The 19,414-nt window shown below is 37.7% G+C and overlaps 1 protein-coding gene across 2 annotated transcripts; it reads left to right on the top strand.

Moving 5' to 3' along the window:
• The first annotated feature begins 3,379 nt into the window (after positions 1 to 3,379).
• LOC310731773 (alanine--tRNA ligase, cytoplasmic-like) lies at positions 3,380 to 19,302 on the top strand. Of its 2 annotated transcripts, XM_083551619.1 has the most exons (22): positions 3,760 to 3,799; positions 4,812 to 4,886; positions 5,910 to 6,077; positions 6,287 to 6,475; positions 6,676 to 6,821; positions 8,869 to 9,060; positions 9,148 to 9,292; positions 9,381 to 9,526; positions 9,615 to 9,723; positions 10,006 to 10,156; positions 13,081 to 13,205; positions 13,479 to 13,623; positions 13,720 to 13,898; positions 14,020 to 14,133; positions 14,650 to 14,856; positions 15,045 to 15,229; positions 16,194 to 16,302; positions 16,495 to 16,608; positions 16,695 to 16,814; positions 17,832 to 17,918; positions 18,099 to 18,212; positions 18,500 to 19,302. In XM_083551619.1, the coding sequence occupies exons 2-22, from the start codon at positions 4,836 to 4,838 to the stop codon at positions 18,677 to 18,679; spliced, it is 2,976 nt and encodes a 991-aa protein (XP_083407745.1). In that variant the 5' UTR covers positions 3,760 to 3,799; positions 4,812 to 4,835; the 3' UTR covers positions 18,680 to 19,302. The 2 variants fall into 2 exon arrangements, with proteins under 2 accessions (XP_083407746.1, XP_083407745.1); XM_083551620.1 differs by lacking the exon at positions 4,812 to 4,886 and having other exon boundaries at positions 3,380 to 3,799.
• The last annotated feature ends 112 nt before the right edge of the window (positions 19,303 to 19,414 follow it).

The raw sequence follows: 19,414 nt of genomic DNA, 5'->3' as shown, positions 1-19,414 counted from the left end.
TAAAACAAACTCAAATCATAATCCGTTTACCACCATGTTTGCCAACTGGGATGAGATGATTGTTGTAATATCCTGTGTTTGTTTTTTGTCAAATATGATGACTAAATGTGTCCACCTTGGTATTATCAGTTTAAAGAATATTGCTTTAGGGCATTTGTAGCTCATTTCACCTATTTTAATGAACATCAATAAAAGTAAAAAATGTTTTTTTTATGAGTTTTGTCAAGAACATAAACATATAATCTTCTCACAGAAGCTTGTAGGTCTTTATAGGACTGTTGTGAGACCTGTGATGTTGTATGGTTTAGAGACAGTGGCAATGAGTAAAAGACAGGAGGTGGAGCTGGAGGTAGCAGAGCTGAAGATGTTAAGGTTTTCGTTGGAAGTGACGAGTATGGACAAGATTAGAAATGAGTTTATTAGAGGGACAGCGCATGTAGGACGTTTTGGAGACAAAGTGTGGGAGGTGAGATTGAGATGGTTTGGACATGTGCAGAGGAGGGACATGGGGTATATCGGTAGCAGAATGCTGAGGATGGAGCCGCCAGGAAGGAGGAAAAGAGGAAGACCAAGGAGGAGGTTTATGGATGTGGTGAAGGAAGACATGCAGGTAGTTGGGTTGAAAGAGGCAAATGTAGAGGAGGCAGATGGAGACGGATGATCCACTGTGGCGACCCCTAATGGGAGCAGCCGAAAGAAGAAGAAGAAGAAGAAGAAGACAGAAGCTTGTAGGTCACATGATTTCTCTCTTTGCTGGGATGCCCACTTTTAAGAAGATTAACAACTGTTTTGAAGGCTCTCCATTTGTAAATAAAAGTGAATGGTGCAGATTATAACCCACGTCCCTTAACAACCCATTTCAGATTGCACCACTGAGGTCATGAATATGTCCTTTTTTTTGGCATGATGCAGACACACTGCCTGAGTAAGCTAGAAGACCAATTATACATTTAATTTACATTTATTAATTTAGCAGACACAGTTATCCAGTTTGACTTACAATTATCTCATTCATACAACTGAGCAATTGAGGGTTAAGGGTGTTGCTCAAGGGCCCATCAGTGGCAGCTTAATAGTGGTGGGATTTGAACACTGAGCTACCCCTTCCTATTATAGTCATAGTCACTATAATCTAATTACTTTAAATGATTGGGTAAGTGCATTTGTTTTTTTCCTTTCTAGTTTCTGAATATTGGATTATTTTTTAGGGGGGAAAAGGCCACATATTAAAACTTAGTTGTTGTTTTTTTTTGTGTGTGTGTGTGTGTGTGTGTGTGTGTGTGTGTGTGTGTGTGTGTGTGTGTGTGTGTGTGGTTATTATTAATAGGGGTTGGTGAGGACAACACAGTAAAAGAAATTAACTACATTTAAAAGAGGGTGTACTTAAGGATATCTAATAAGGCTACTGGTGTATTCATATTTTGGGAAATAAAACCAAATAAATTTTGTAGTATATAATGTAGCAATGTGCATGTTGTATGAGTAGGATTTTTCTTCAAAAGATTGATTGACAGAATTATTGATCGATTGATTGATTGATGCTTGAGTGGTCACATCCTGGACCTGGCCCAAATAAAGCAAACAGAACACGGGCTGAGTAGAAAGTCTTTAGCAGGCAACAATCTAAGTGGAACTGACCTGAAAGCATTTTGCTATCTGGTACATCTCATTAATACATTGAGAGCCCTTATGAGCATTACTGATGTAGATAATACTGAGGAATTATCAGAGCCAAAATGTACAGACCATGCTGAAAGTGTTAGTTTTCTATAACTGCAGTGCAGACATGGTTCTTTGGAGGGTGCACTGTGCTATATATAATAATCATAATAAGTAAGCAGTAACAATATTAAGATACGTAATCTTTTGTTTAGACCATCAGAAGATTATTTTAATTATAGCAGTGCTTTAAACGTTGTGCTACTGATCAATTTAAAATCATATCATGTAACATATAGAGTTTGGGATCCATACTCTCTCGATGCTGCAAATAGAGATTCCTGCCTGCTTTGCCATCATCCTCCACTAGAGGGGGCACTCTAAATCTTTAGGCTCCACCGAATCCTTGAACTCATGAATCTCTCTCACACACACTGAGTCACTCGGATCCGGCTGATTCGGTACGCCCTACGCTTTATGACACAAAATGCAGCTGTTTCGCTTTTCAAAGTAGTGCTCTGTAATCTGCTTTATTTAATATTACACCAGAAATATTTGTCACATGTTGGGCACATGTTATGTTGGTTCACGTTGGTTCAACATTAATGCAGTTGACTCGTTGCGAGTCTATTTCAGTAACTGCATGTTCTTGTGATGGAGTCTTTGGAGAATGCTTGTTACGTTGATTGTTACGTGGTGACCGCTTTAAATAAAATGATCAGTCTACATAACAGTGGTGAAGTTGTAACCAGTAACTGTAGCAATAAGTAGCTGACTGAGTTGTTCAGGAAAATTCCTGCATGGTCAGAAACACAAGAGGCTCAGTTTCGCGGGTCCTATATGTTTCCTGGCTTATCCACCTGAACCGTGGGATTCAGGTTCGTAGCGCGTAGCGAAACAGCTGGATCTGACGATCTGTTGCATTTGAGTGCACGGATTCGGTGATTTCCAAGGATTCGGTGAGTGCCCTCTAGTGGAATTCAATAGCAAAACCAGGCAGAATCCCTACTGACTGAAGTGACTCGAGGGACTCGTGAGACTCGGATCAGTTCACTGAGTGATTCAGAAGGATTTGAGTCTTTAAACGGATTCCAGCTGCTAATGTTTAGTAAAAAATAAATCCAAGAAACAGTTTATCAGTCAAAGAGCAGGAAAAGAGCCTGTGCGCCCACAGTGGTTCACTTTGCGTTTAATGTATGTATGTAATGTGTATTTTAGTGTTTTCTTTTTATTTGTTTGTTTGTTATCGTATATCATTATTTAATAAAAAATATAATTGGTGTAAATATATAAAATATCTTTATATACACACACTCACACACACACTCACACACACACACACACACACACACACACACCGGGAACACTCCACAGGATCTGCAGTTTTGGAGATGCTCAGATCAGCCCATTTTTCCTGCTTCTAACACATTAACATTGAGGACAAAATGTTTACTTGCTGCCTAATATATCCCACCCAGTTACAGGAGTCATAATGCAGAGATAATCAATGTTATTCACTCACGGGTCATTATGTAGCAATGTCATAATGTTATGGCATTATGTATTATAAATATGTATTATTATAAATATAACTAATTTGCCATTTCTTCAGGCCGGTTTAAAAATATATATCATGCCTGCAACCGGTTTGTATAGTTTCAATACATATTGAATACAATGTAATTGTACATTGTACGATGTAGCTATCACACCAGTCACAGTGTGTGTGTGTGTGTGTGTGTGTGTGTGTGTGTGTGTGCGCAGTATATAGCTCGTTCCGACTTTTTTTCCTCTTGTTAATCTAGGTTTTTGCTCTGATTAGTATTTTGATTAAGAGCGTGACGACTTCATATATATTACATTTTATAAAACAATAACAGTGATGAGCGTCTCACTGTTTTGTGATATGACTCAACTCTTCGTTTCACGTTGCATCATCCAGTAATGAAAATGAACTTGACTTTGTCCATTATTGACAGCTCTTTGAACCAATAGGATCGTTGCAAAGTTAAGGCGGAACCCCAGGTTGACCAATGGGAAAGCAACATGGCTCTGCCTCCTGCACCATAGTTTTTTCCGTACCGGCGTGTTTGAGCAGTGTGTGCGTGTGAAGGCAGAAGCGGTTATTGGGAGCATTTCGGTGAGATACACTAATATGATACGTTCTTTCTCTTATTATATTGGGTGTATTTCTATATAATTCATATTACCGTTTGGTTCTTATCCGACAATTGAAGCTGAACTGAAATATGACGCATAGCAAGTGCTTTTCTCGTGGCGTGTCGAAAAGCTAACGCTAGTTTACGAGCTAGCTTAAAGACAACTAATCTGGATTTAATAAAAATTAAATAAGTAAAACACGCCTTTAGCTCTGTGTTCTGTGTGGTTCTGTATCCTGGCGTAATTCATATTTTTTGTTAATATAAAACATGAGCTACTGATTTCTTGCAGTTCTGTTGAGATAAATCATGGTTGATCATCACTCCAATGCAGTAAACATGAAACTGGAACTCCATTAGTCTCAGATCAGTCCCCTTTATATTTATGTATTTTTTAGGAAATAAAGTCTACTCTGTCGTATACCTTTATTATGTTCATACATTTTAAGGATCACTTACCTTTAGGACATGCATATGAGGAAGGGCCAAATGCTGATGCATTAGATGAATGAACTGCATGAATCCTGTAAAGTCTCCAGATGACGCCAGATTACATATCTGAGATTACATACACTGATAAAATATCAGTTTAATACAAAATACTATCATTTTCTTTTACGAACATAAGCAAAAAAATATCTGGAAATAGATGCAAAGGGAACAGTCATAGAATGACTTGCTTTTGTTACTTGTTATATAATAAATAAGAGAGGAGATTAAACAAGGCAGAGGTTATTATTGTTTTTAGTAGTGACAGAGGGAATAACCCACTATTTCACATCGTTAATCCTGTGTATTTGTGAGCCGGGAAACCTTATAGAATGCAGAGGCCTTGCGAACATTTGCAAAATTTGTTGCTCAGGTGCTTTTTTTTCTTTTCTTTTTTAACAAAAGTCTGCAGACCTAGCATAAGGATTTCTGAGTTGTCAATAGTGAATACATTTGCATATGTGAAACGGTGGAATCTCATTTTCCTTTCCTGCCTGCCTCCAGGAGGTTTAAGGTGTCGTCATCCACATGGCTCTTCATCTAGCCTTTTTCTGTGCCAAAGCATTTACATGGTGTCAGGTGAAGCATCAGTTTGTGCAGAATGTGTGGTCTGAGACGAGTTCAGCTTGTCTCAGAAATGCTTGATGCTATGTTGCATCCCCTTTTGAAAGACTTGAGTTTAACTCCACCTAGTTGATTTTAAATAATATTTTTATTAGATATCTTTACTAGATTTCAGTCTGTGCATGAGGGCCTTGTGACTTCTAACGTCATGAGTTTTATAACTCTGCCAGATTCAGTAGTGGAAGTGGTCTGTGCTGGAATCTTGCAGTCACGCATTATTTCTCTACAGCACTTTATGTTGTTGCCTCATTAACAGTATAAACGTGTTAGTACTCTTTTGTAAGGTTGCATGTTAGTGTTGTGTATCATTTGTTTGCACTTTGATTAAAGGCCATGAGTACAGGAATTTTTGGTACCACATTTACTTTGTTTTTGCTTAGGCAGGTTATCGTGAGAAATGGTACTACTATTTCGTAGTCCTAGAAGCGACACTGCTGTAATTAGTGCTGCTGATTCAAGAGCTGTTTGCCACGAGGAGCCTCCCAAGACAATGATATTTGTTCCACCCATAGGATAGGAGTCAGATTTTTTAAAAGGCATAGGTTAATTTTATTTTGTATAAGGTCCTTTTGATCATTATTTAAGTTCGCTTGTTTTGGTGTTTTTTTTTGTTGACATTTTCTAAATTGTAGTAGAGAAGTCGGGTGAAGTTGGAGCCTGCCTACAGAAGTCTTTTATTTAACGTATTTTAAATATTACAAAGGGGAAGTTCTCGTGTGTTTTTAGTTTCTAGTCTGAGCTAAATAGGAGTAAATGCAGCAACAGAATTTAGTAAGAGGAATGAATGAAAGGGTTTGGCATTTTTTGCCTTTTCAGAATTTAGTTTGTTTGACTGGCTATTACAATAGCTTTTTACACTGCAGCTCTAACATGACTTTACCCTCCCTAGATGCATGGCTAAATGTTTTAAGAAGTTGTTTTTAAAAGGCAGAAATATGTTTTTAATAAATTGTTACTCTGAATGTTCTGATTTCTTAGTCCTCTTTGAACAACCCATCCATCATGGACACTTCACTGACTGCTGCTCAAATCCGTGAGAAGTTTATTAACTTCTTTCGGCGTTATAAGCATGAGTATGTGCACTCATCCGCCACCATTCCCTTGGATGACCCAACCCTTCTCTTTGCCAATGCAGGCATGAACCAGGTAAGACTGACACACCCTTGTTAATATACTATTAGTGGTCAATGGATTTCTAAGCTTTATAATTGCCATAATATTAACGCTTTTGAATGTAGAAGCTTGGCGTGTATGAACAGGTATTGGGTAAAGAAAGGTTTAATTGTAGTCTATTATGTCTACAGTTTCTTCCTGGGGCAAAAGTACAGTTGAAGGTTTTGTTTTTCTTTTTATAGTTCAAACCTATTTTCCTAAACACAATCGACCCATCCCACCCCATGGCCAGACTGAAGCGTGCTGCCAACACCCAGAAGTGCATCCGCGCTGGTGGTAAACATAATGACCTGGATGACGTGGGCAAAGATGTGTACCACCATACCTTCTTTGAAATGTTGGGCTCCTGGTCCTTTGGAGATTACTTTAAAGTAAGACACAGAGACCCAGCAGGGCAGCAATAATAGTTATCTCACACAGTGTTGAGTATGGCATCTGCATGAACTAATCTAATCAAATAAAATCCAGCATGAATATCTTTGCTATTCTTTACTATATTATGATATTATATATTTGATATTTTGAACATATTAGAAGGTTTAGACTGCCATTAATTTTTTTCTTCTTCTAGCAATTGGCTTGTAAGATGGCTCTGGAGCTGCTGACCCAGGAGCTTGGCATCCCTCTCGAGCGTCTGTATTTCACCTACTTTGGTGGAAATGAGGATGCAGGCCTTGATTGTGACGATGAATGCAAGCAGATCTGGCTTGATCTAGGGTAAGTGTGAGTGTAAATGAGAAGTGTTTACTAGATGACAGAAACAAATACCACACTGTTTAAATCTATGTTTTTCATCAAATTGCAGTCAGTCACATGTATTTTTGTCACCATCTAAGTTTAATACCTCACCCTGCACAAACTTTTGTATTAATCCTTTAACAATTGAAGGCATATAATATAAGGAATTCAACTGCAAGGAATGCAGTTCTTACAAGTAAGATCAGCAGACTTCATTTTTTTTTAAAGCACACCCAGGCTCATCCAGGTGAAAGGCAAAATGACAACCATTCACATAAGATGGATTATCAGTATCAGTGTTTTCTTCATGAAATGTTTTTTTTGTTGCTGTAACCATGGTGCTAGTATTTACTCTGATTATTAAATGTAAAAGTAAAAGTTAAATGTCTGAACAATTTGTACAGACACTTGTGTACACTAACGTTATATTTATCTACTCATCTATGCCGCTAGGACTGTCTTGCTACATTGTGACATAACTATGCAAAATATTTGCCAAATTGCAAGTTATATTAAATATGTAAATATGAATTGTGCATCTAATGTAATTGCACTGTTAGACACTAGAGGTCACCATCTGCACCACATTTAAAATATACAGCAAACACAGGAACACCAGATTAGAAAAACTGACATGAATTATAATAGAGCTAAAAAAAAAAAGAGCTCTTCAGTAGTTTTTATGACACCAAATCCAATGAATGATATAATGATGTCTACAATGCCTGAAAATGAGGCACTGTATTTATCTCATTTTTTATTTTTTTTTATTTTATTTTTTTTAATATAACTTTCCAAAAAGAATATGCATTGGTTTAACAATTGACATATTATACACTATGAAATAAATATATTTATTTATTACTATTTATTGCTATTTCAATCATCAGTATACTATAGTGATATATATCTCATCAGATGATAAATTTTTAACCAAAAAGATGCATTAGATTTTTATATCTATATAAAACAACTAAAAATATTCATGTAAAAAAGTGTACATTAAAAAATGCTAAATTAACTATTTTTATTTTAGACATTTTTAGAAGCCTATAATGGCTGCTTCTTGAGGTGTGCAGCTGGGTTGTTTCTGTAAAAAAAAAAAAAAAAGAAAAAGAAAAAACATCATTTAAGTATGCAAATTAAAACAATTTATGCAAGTCAACATTTGTATTGTTTTTAATCATAAATGCAGCTGGCATGTTGACAACAATGCTTAAAATAATATCAAATATGATACTGATGATATGAACATAATTTTAACAATTTTGTTGAGGAAAAATTCAGACATTTTGTTCAGTTGTGAAGATATAAGCATCTAGATTATATAATAGATTTAATTTTGTATAATAATAAAATTATATATGCATAAATTAAATATACAAACATTTGAAAACAAGCATTTAAGAGAAATAAAGCCGCAATAAATCACATTTGAAAACAGATAAAAAAAACAATATATATATATATATATTGTGTACAATAGTGTACAAATGCGTAAACATTTGCTGAAAACCACAACAGTGAAACATTTTTTTAATGTTTACTGCTGCTGTTATTTGCTGCTTTTAGATTTAGTGTTTGTTCGCACAGTTTAAATTGAATCCATCACTATGTCGTGAGCGAGTTGATTGCACAACCTGATGGAGTCACGACAGAACAGATTTAGTGCGACTGTCCTGAAGTTATACAGTTTTTCTTATGCTGTTTCGCCTTCCATATTACACCAATGTTTGTGCTTATGTGCTTATGTATCACTGTGGTACTTCTATGCCACACAAGCTCAGCTTTGCATAACTTGTAGGTTATTCTTATTTGTTGAGTTTAATGTAAAATATTAATATAAAATAAAATGCTCCCGTGCCTTGGATGACTTTTTCTGCTCCCGGTTGACCCGTACTCTCCACCAGTTTTATCTTGCCGTCACACTAAGCAGCCAAACTAATCAATAACGGCATTCGTTATCGATTTTATCGATTAGTTGTTCCAGCCCTAATGTCTACTATGTGTTTCTTCTGTATGTTAGGGTGGCAGAGGAGCGAATCCTTCCAGGTAATATGAAAGACAATTTCTGGGAGATGGGAGACACTGGTCCCTGTGGGCCCTGCAGCGAGATTCACTACGATCGCATCGGAGGCAGAGACGCTTCACATCTTGTCAACATGGATGACCCTAATGTGCTGGAGATTTGGAATCTGGTGTTTATTCAGTTCAACAGGTAAAAATAAAGCACTTGGATTTTTGGTGCACAAACATTTGGATGCAAAAAACAAATTTTGTAAAACCTTTTGAATTTCCCATGCAGAGAGTCTGAGACAGAGCTGAAGCCTCTTCCTAAGAAGAGCATTGATACTGGAATGGGACTGGAGCGACTTGTTTCTGTCTTGCAGAACAAGATGTCAAACTACGATACTGATCTTTTTGTTCCCTACTTTGAAGCTATCCAGAAGGTATAATCACATCTTTAGGATTTGTGTACAGGTTACAGTTGTGTTTTTCCATGCATTTTAACAATCATGTTTGCTTTTGGGTGCCAAGGGCACAGGAGCCAGGCCGTACACTGGCAAAGTTGGGGCAGAAGACCAAGATGGCATTGACATGGCCTACCGTGTCCTGGCTGACCATGCTCGCACCATCACCATAGCTCTGTCCGATGGTGGTCGACCTGACAACACTGGAAGGGGGTGAGATTATTGATGATACTCAAGTATACTTGGGGTGTATTGCATAATTCATGATTGTAGTATTCTAACTTTCTTATGTGCGTTTTAGATACGTATTAAGAAGGATCCTGCGACGTGCAGTACGATATGCTCATGAGAAGCTGGGTGCTCAGAAGGGCTTCTTTGCTTCTCTGGTGGATGTCGTGGTGCAGTCACTGGTGAGAATGCATAACTAAATGAACAGAGCGAAAGCTTTTATACCACTAGTTCAGTGTAACTGTTGATTTTTTTCTAAATCTGCGGTCACACTAGACTTTCAGAGAAACACTGTTGCACGGAGCTTGCTTTTTCTGTGTCCAGTTTATGCATGCTTTGAATAGGATTGAATAGAGCAAATAAGTGTAGTGTGATAATGTGATAAGTTTTGTCTTTTTTTTTGTTTGTTTGTTTTTTATATTGGTTTTGTGATATTTTGCTAATATAATAATTTCTCCTGACAGGGTAATGCTTTTCCTGAGCTGAAGAAAGACCCGGACTCGGTGAAGGATGTCATTAATGAAGAGGAATTGCAGTTTCTTAAAACTCTCAGCAGGGGGCGACGCATCCTGGATAGGAAGATCCAAAACCTTGGCGACAGCAAGACCCTTCCCGGTTTGTCACCCTAGTTTAACCTAATAGTTGAGCTCATCTTTGAGGTTCACTGAAGTGAAATGTGTGTGCAAAGCTTGTGTTGTTTGCATAGTCTGTTCACACTAAAATCCACTTTAAATCAATTCTTTGGCCACATACACAGAGACAACACTGAGCCATATATAGACCACTCTTATAACTTTGTTGTTTACCTCAATAGGTTAACAATAATTAGATAAGGCAGACATGTGTTAATGTCAAAATGTGTTCAATATTACGATTTAACTAAACTTGCTCTATAATCTTACAGCATATTAACAACAACCAGCAGGAGCAACCTTTTGTAATTTACCTCACTAACAAGTAAAAGGTGCAAAACCACTAGATATCAGAGTGGTCTATATACAGTGAGGAAAATAAGTATTTGAACACCCTGCTATTTTGCAAGTTCTCCCACTTAGAAATCGTGGCGGGGTCTGAAATTGTCATCGTAGGTGCATGTCCACTGTGAGAGACATAATCTAAAAAAGAAAATCCAGAAATCACAATATATGATTTTTGTAACTATTTATTTGTATGATACAGCTGCAAATAAGTATTTGAACACCTGAGAAAGTCGATGTTAATATTTGGTACAGTAGCCTTTATTTGCAATTACAGAGGTCAAACGTTTCCTGTAGTTTTTCACCAGGTTTGCACACACTGCAGGAGGGATTTTGGCCCACTCCTCCACACAGATCTTCTCTAGATCAGTCAGGTTTCTGGCCTGTCGCTGAGAAACACGGAGTTTGAGCTCCCTCTAAAGATTCTCTATTGAGTTTAGGTCTGGAGACTGGCTAGGCCACACCAGAACCTTGATATGCTTCTTACAGAGCCACTCCTTGGTTATCCTGGCTGTGTGCTTCGGGTCATTGTCATGTTAGAAGACCCAGCCTCGACCCATCTTCAATGCTCTAACTGAGGGAAGGAAGTTGTTCCCCAAAATCTCGCAATACATGGCCCCGGTCATCCTCTCCTTAATACAGTGCAGTCGCCCTGTCCCATGTGCAAAAAAACATCCCCAAAGCATGATGCTACCACCCCCATGCTTCACAGTAGGGATGGTGTTCTTGGGATGGTACTCATCATTCTTCTTCCTCCAAACACGTTTAGTGGAATTATGACCCAAAAGTTCTATTTTGCTCTCATCTGACCACATGACTTTCTCCCATGACTCCTCTGGATCATCCAAATGGTCATTGGCAAACTTAAGACGTGCCTGGACATGTGCTGGTTTAAGCAGGGGAACCTTCCGTGCCATGCATGATTTCAAACCACGATGTCTTAGTGTATTACTAACAGTAACCTTGGAAACGGTGGTCCCAGCTCTTTTCAGGTCATTGACCAGCTCCTACTGTGTAGTTCTGGGCTGATTTCTCAACTTCCTTAGGATCATTGAGACCCCACGAGGTGAGATCTTGCATGAAGCCTTTGGACAGCTCTTTGGTCTTGGCCATGTTAGTAGTTGGATTCTTACTGATTGTATGGGGTGGACAGGTATCTTTATGCAGCTAACGACCTCAAACAGGTGCATGTAATTTAGGATAATAAATGTAGTGGAGGTGGACATTTTAAAGGCAGACTAACAGGTCTTTGAGGGTCAGAATTCTAGCTGATAGATAGGTGTTCAAATACTTATTTGCAGCTGTATCATACAAATAAATAGTTTAAAAATCATATATTGTGATTTCTGGATTTGATTTATTTTTTAGATTATGTCTCTCACAGTGGACATGCACCTACGATGACAATTTCAGACCCCTCCATGAGTTCTAAGTGGGAGAACTTGCAAAATAGCAGGGTGTTCAAATACTTATTTTCCTCACTGTACCTGTAACCACAGGTTGAAAAACATTGACCAGGTTTTGCCATACTTATAAATGCTGAAATTCTGTTTTAAAAACCTAGTTTTCATTGCAGTCGTAATTAGTTCAGACCTTAATAATAAACAAAATGATATAAGTATGTACATATTTATAAGCATAAAACAAATATTTCAAGTGTTTGGACACTATTTAAAATATACTATATATAGTATATATTTAAAAAATATTACACAATAATTAAAATAACCACTCTCTAGAGTGTTGAGCAGAAAAACACCTTAGTATTCACAATCTATCTAATCCTGAGGTAGATGGGCTGCAGTTGGCACAAACTAACAGAATAACATTCAGAACCCTTGTTACAATATACTCTGGTCAGTCACAAAAATAGTGCAATTTGGGAATAATTTATCTTAACATATTTGCAGAAAAAGGGTTAAGCATAGAACATCATAACCACAGTAAAGAACAGAGGTAGGAGGGTCGGTCCTCTGCAAACAGTATGTTGGCATTACACACAATTGAAGAAAACATGAATGGAGTGAACTATGAATACAAACAAAATTCGTATAAAATCAAAGTATAAGTAAGATTTGATTAACTTTTGATTTTAAGTATAATATCAAAAGATATTGTGTGTAACAGTTAAGTGGATATATGCACTGGTAGTGTATCAGTTACCAAAAATAGCACCAGAATACTAATTTAACTTCACTATGTAATACTCTAGAAAACGCAATTGGATGTTGCTGTGAATGTTTTTGAAAAAGAGACAAAAATCAGGTGGTCTGAGTATTTACACAAGTAGTACACTTTGACATCATCTTTTAGGGAAAAAAAGGGGGGGTTTTAAGGCTTGTTCTGGCTGCGTATCTGCATGTTAACTAAAGACAACATATTGAAGTGCTTGAAACACTACATAGCATAATGACATTCATGACTAATCAATTTAGTCTACAGTCACAGATCAGCTGTCAAAATGCAAGATTTAGTTAAATTATCAATTTGTCCAACCATAAGAGAATGGCCAGTGGACAGTAGAAAGCTAGAGTTATACATTCTTGTTTTTATCTTGTGCAGGGGACACTGCCTGGCTACTGTATGATACCTATGGCTTCCCTCTGGACCTGACTGTCCTCATTGCAGAAGAGAAAGGCATGGGAGTGGACCTAGCTGCATTTGAGGAGGAAAAGAAAGCTGCACAGGTTGGAATGCTAATGTTGCTGGGTAATGGTAATGCTGAAAACAAGTGCCTACAATTGATAGCAATTGCAATCATTTTTTTCCTCCAAACATGAGATCTTCAATGGGGTGTCCCTGTTTGTTACAATAGTTCTAATAAACACGACAGAGTTTTAACGCAGTGTTTAAGAAACCGTACGTACAATTGGTCACCACAGCCAGAGCCAGGCTGTTAGTACTGTACTGCTAAGCATTTTGAATGGGCTGTAAATGATCTCTCCTTTGTGTACTGTTAGCTGAAGTCACAAGGTAAAGGTGCTGGGGATGCAGACCATATCATGCTGGACATTTATGCCATTGAGGAGCTGAGGAACAAAGGGGTCCCTGCCACTGATGACTCGCCAAAATACCGCTACACCTCTGATGCCATTGGCACCTATGGTGACTAAAGTTTGCTACACATCAGTCTATGTGTTTTTGTGCATGAGTAGTGATTTCGTAACCAAGAAGTATATGTCTCTGGGTCTGTGTGTACAGAGTTTGAGCAGACAGTTGGCACGGTGCTCGCTCTGAGGCGTGAGCGTGCATTCGTGGATGAGGTGAGCACAGGGCAGGAATGTGGTGTGGTGCTCGATCAGACATCTTTCTACGCAGAGCAGGGTGGTCAGACCTTCGATGAGGGATACATGCTGCGTGAGAACGACTCCACAGAGGATGTAAGACACATGGGAAATTAGAGTGTGGGGGTGTTTGTTTGAAAAATAAAATACAATTGTAATGCAGCTGTTTCCACATATTGATATCTTATGCACTTTGTGTGTAATGTGTATGTCTCAGAGGATGGAGTTTACAGTGAAGAACACTCAGGTGCGAGGAGGGTATGTGCTTCATGTTGGAACTGTCTATGGCATGCTGAAGGTTGGAGACCGTCTCACTCTGCATGTTGATGAGGTAAGAGATGAGCATATTAGATCTATTAATTTATTTAATTTATTTGCATTCCAATGACGACTGTTTTAGATTTAGAGATTTATATTTAGACATTAAAATTATACTTACAGCTATAGGATATTTTATCCTTATAGGATTTTTCCTCTCTCCACAATCAAAAATGAGAATTCGCCCCACATAAAAACCATCTTTCATCATCTAGTGTGAAACCAACAGATAAAGTGACTGGCTGCATAATTATTGCAGTATGCTATAGATCGATATTTTATTTGTATTTTTTATTTATTTATTTTTAAATATGGTTTATACAAACTTTCAATTGCTAGTACAAACCTGAGGTTTTGCTCCCTATTTAAACACTAGTTTGGTAATGGTTACATTTAAAAGATTTTTCAAGTTGAGAAATGTTGCGTTTCATGGAACCAACTTTGTTGCATGTTTTTCAGTTATTTATATATTTATTTTGTTCACATGAAGACTAGTATAAATATATGTTCTGCTCTTGGGCTCCTTCAGGCTCGCCGCAGGCCCATCATGAGCAACCACACTTCCACCCACATCCTAAACTTTGCCTTGAGGTCAGTGCTTGGTGAAGCAGACCAGCGTGGTTCCCTTGTGGCACCTGACCGTCTGCGCTTTGACTTTACCGCCAAGGGGGCTATGAGCACACAGGAAGTGCACCGCACGGAGGAAATTGCAATCGCTATGATAAAGGATGCCAAGGTAATACAATCTGAAGTGCTATTAGAAAGAACATCCAATTTTAAATCTCAATAACTTTAAAACCAGTCCCAGGACCTAAATTGCAATTTTGTATGTAGTACTCACTATATATGTCGTATTTGTCATATTTCTGGTGCCAAGCCTTTTAAAACATCATTACCGTTTGTTTGTTTTTTTATTCCGTATAGCTAGTGTACGCCAAGGAGGCCTCACTTGCAGCTGCCAAAGCCATCCAGGGCCTGCGTGCTGTCTTTGATGAGACATATCCAGACCCTGTGAGAGTTGTGTCCATCGGCATCCCTGTGGAGGATCTACTGGCCGACCCAAACAGCACTGCAGGATCACTCATCTCCATTGAGTTCTGTGGTGGAACGTAAGTTTAAAGTTTTTCCTTTACTCGCAAACAGCACTTTAGTTAGCTAGCTCCACCTTTAATGGCTGATTCTGATACATTAGGGTTTTTTTTCCTTTTTTTCCTTAAATGGTCTAAATCAGGGATGTAATTATTTAATACCTCAAATAAACATAAGGCATTGAATTAAATATAATGATATTCATTGAAACCACATATACAACAACCTCTATTCCAATATTGAATATTGTGGCTTGAGGATTTGCCTTTCACATGCCAATTCAACCCAACTGAACATCTTTGGGATCAGTCAGAGTTTTGTTCACGTTTTTGTCTACACATTGTCATGCTGGGACATGTTTTGCCTTTGTTCAAGTGAGGTGGAAATTGTAATGCTACAACATAGACATCCTATACAACTGTGTGCGTTTAATTTGTGGGAACAGTTTACTGAAGGCCCACAAGTGATGTGGCCGTACAGTTTATATCTGCATATGACAAATGGAAACTGGCTTGCTTTTTAAGATGGCAGGAAGAAATGGGCTGTTTGAATTCATTATGCTATGCATTTTCTATAACAGGTCACGGTCATCAGTTTGTCAGATTTGAGCATTCTGGTTTCTTAGCAACATTAGAGCTGTATAATATTGTCTTATGTCTTATATCTTCAACAGAATAAAGGAAGGATTACTAAATTATTGTTTAAATCTGTTATAAAAGCTATAAACAAGTGATGACATCTTGGCATTCCACAACAAGAAATGTGATTCTAAATTATAAAAAAAATGGCAATTTTTTAATTGATATAAATAGTTGTGGATAAATTGCTATGCCATAATAGGTTCTTGTAGTTTTAAGTTAAAAGGATTGGGTTGTCTGTGCTAGTGACATGGTGCAATCACAGAGTTCAGGACAGGTTGATCTGCATAAATCACGGACATATTCATGAATTAAAGATCTCGACCTTGACCCATGTTTATCTCAGGCATCTGCAGAACTCTGCGCATGCTGCCCAGTTTGTAATCGTGTCCGAGGAGGCCATTGCTAAGGGGATCAGGCGAATTGTGGCTGTGACTGGAGCAGAGGCTCAGAAGGTCTCTCAACTCTCAAATTATTTTACACATTGTCTTTAACTTAATAAAAGTATTTAATTACATATAATAAATTAAACTAGCCTACAACTTTATTTTGATTTCCTACACGTGGTGTAAACACACAATCTGTAAGCGTGTAAAGTTGTATCAAGATAAATTGCGTGCACTAATGAACAAGGTGTGTGTTAACAGGCCCAGAGGAAAGCTGAAGCTCTGCATCAGTCTCTGTCTGTCATGGCTGAGAAGGTAAAAACTCAGACTGCCCCCAATAAAGACATCCAGAAGGAAATAGCTGATCTGAATGAGGTGAGCTTCTCAGTTAACTCGCGTCTTTACACATCCTTCCTACAAGATTGAATGCATCCTGTCCTCTTTAATGTGTGATTTTCCAGACATTAGGAACTGCAGTGATCTCCCAGTGGCAGAAAGATGAAATGAGGGAAAAACTGAAGGGCTTGAAGAAGATCATGGATGACCTGGACCGTAGCAGCAAAGCAGATGTGCAGAAGAGGGTGAGAGAAACAAGCATGATGAGGGTTTTTTACTCCTTTCTATTCTACTCAATGGAGTGGGCTGCAGAGATAGTACTACACAGCGCACTGCTTTAAATTGTGTTGTCTTTCTAAGGTGCTTTTACATATGCAGAAACTGTTTGAATTATACTGTGGTACATCTTCCACTCAGTGCTGTTTGCTTCGGTGAGTAAGAAGGTAGAAGTGTACACAGGAATGGAAGTGAACCTAAAATGTAATTTGACAACAGTGAGAGAGACGTAACCCTGATTGAGCCCAAATACATATAGTAAAAGAAACATAGTATGTATTTTTAGGCCATTTTGTTTAAACAAAAAAGGTTTATATTAGTTACATATAAGGCTCCAAGTTTGATTTGATTTTTATGGTCGAATAAGTTTTGTTGACCTTCTTTGTAGGTGTTTCCTATCAATGAAGGAATAAGGTTTACAAATAAGGGTTTATTTATTTATTTTTTTCAACTAGTCATATACAACAAAAATAGAATGAACCCACTCGATCATTCTTTTTTTTATGTCATTGGCATGAAAAGATTTCTTGACTCTTTCTCAGCTCATCGACTAGGTAAAAAGGAAGAATAAATTAAGCTCTCTGGTTTTTTGGAAGAGACCCTGAAGTTTAACAGCCGCATGTGAACATGTAGCCAAAGCACTTTGAAAAAACTTTCCCTTGTAAACAAATCTAGGCTACATTGAGACTGGTTATGATTTGCTGTTGGACACAATGACCATGGTAGAATAGAATGGAATTGCTCTGCATCCATAATTGAGCTTAGATATTCAAATCCCATTCAAATCTTAGAACCACCAATCTTCAACCCTTGGAGCATCAATATTTGTTCTGTTTGTATATGTATCTCCACTCATGTTACTAGGAAGGTCTGCATTTTGTGCAGTCATCGAATATTCCAATTATGTGGTATCAAAAATTTGTACTTTTTGTTTCTCTATTAATTCTAGAGATTGTTGTGTGAAAGATTTTTCGTTCTTTCTTTAGGTTCTTGAGAAGACGAAAGAGGTCATCGAAAGCAATCCCAACCAGCCACTTCTCATCATGGAGATGGAGAGTGGAGCTAGTGCAAAGGTACTGTCTTGTCTGTCTTCTTAAACAGGGCAAAACATTGGGTATTGCATATGAGCAGTTCCTTGAACAAACTACAGTAGCAAGAATCATGAGTCATAAAAGATCAAATTTTACAGTAATCTGCAAAGAAATTACATTGCAAAAGTGTTGGCAATATTCTCTCTCTGAATATGTGTTTAGGCTTTGAACGAGTCCTTGAAGTTGCTGAAGACTCAGTCCCCTCAGACTGCTGCCATGCTTTTTGCTGTGGACAGTGAAGCTGGCAAGATTATATGCCTCTGCCAAGTGCCACAGGTAAACTGTGCCAACCTGCTACACAAATTAAGAAGGGTTTTGTTTTAATCATTTTAGTAATGTGCTATTAGACTCACCAGGCTCCTCAGACAAACACACACATTAATTAAAAAAATATATATATGTATGTATGTATGTATGTATGTATGTATGTATGTGTGTGTGAAAGACTAGTTGTTAAACTAAAAATGAAAAAAATAAGATATATTTTTATATAAAGAATTTTTTGATACTTGTTAATGTTTTTAATGAATAAAGTTATATATTTGTTACACTTTTCTGTATAGGAGGTTGCAAATCAGGGCTTAAAAGCCAACGAATGGGTTCAGGAGGTGTGCCCTCTGCTGGATGGAAAAGGGGGCGGAAAAGACATGTCTGCTCAGGCCACAGGCAGAAACACTCAGTGCATCCAGGAGGCTCTGAAGCTGGCCAGCGAATTCGCCCAACTCAAACTGGAGCAAAACTAGATTCTTCTGAATGTTTGGGGGGGGGGGGGGGGAATCCTCTAGTCTGTCTAGAGTAATGCAGTGCTGTCTGTTGAAATTCACAAAACCAAATTGCATCTCGAAAGCTATTGACACCATTTGTTTTTGCGCAAGGAAAGTACTGAGGGCAATATGGCACAATTGAAATAACTACACCGTCCAGTCAGCTCTCACCTAGACTTTAGATGCACAAAAACCGGTGTTCCTATTGGCCAATAATGCATTGTTTGAAACAAGAAGGTATCAATGAATGTTCAGCCATCCTGTGACTTTTGTACTAAAACCACTGCAAATTTAATATATATATATATATATATATATATATATGCATTTGTATGTATAATATTCATTGTATGTCTGTCACCATTAGATAATAATCTTTCTTTCCAATTCTGGGTGGTTGTTCTAATTGGTAATGCCCCATATTTGAGCCAGCTGTTTGTTGCTGATGCAGTAGTGAGACATACTGAATTAAAATCAGTGAGATACCGAGGTGTTTACTTGTTCTGTGGAATGACCTTTAATCACTTGTAATTGCAAACGGTCTTACTGTAGATTTCGAATAACATTTTACATACTGGAATAAAAGGGATCAATGGAGTTGATTACTGTTGCATTTCTTCAATCTTATTAGGACACCAAAACTTTCAAGGCTGAGCTGCTTCTTTTTGTCCGCATTAAATCAAGCCTGCTGATAGTGTACTGCATTATTACACA

The sequence above is a fragment of the Silurus aristotelis genome (genome assembly GCF_946808225.1).
Source record: "Silurus aristotelis genome assembly, chromosome: 10".
NCBI classification, from domain to species: domain Eukaryota; kingdom Metazoa; phylum Chordata; class Actinopteri; order Siluriformes; family Siluridae; genus Silurus; species Silurus aristotelis.
The sequence above is the reverse complement of the archived record's forward strand: the minus strand, read 5'-3'. Positions and strand labels throughout refer to the sequence as shown.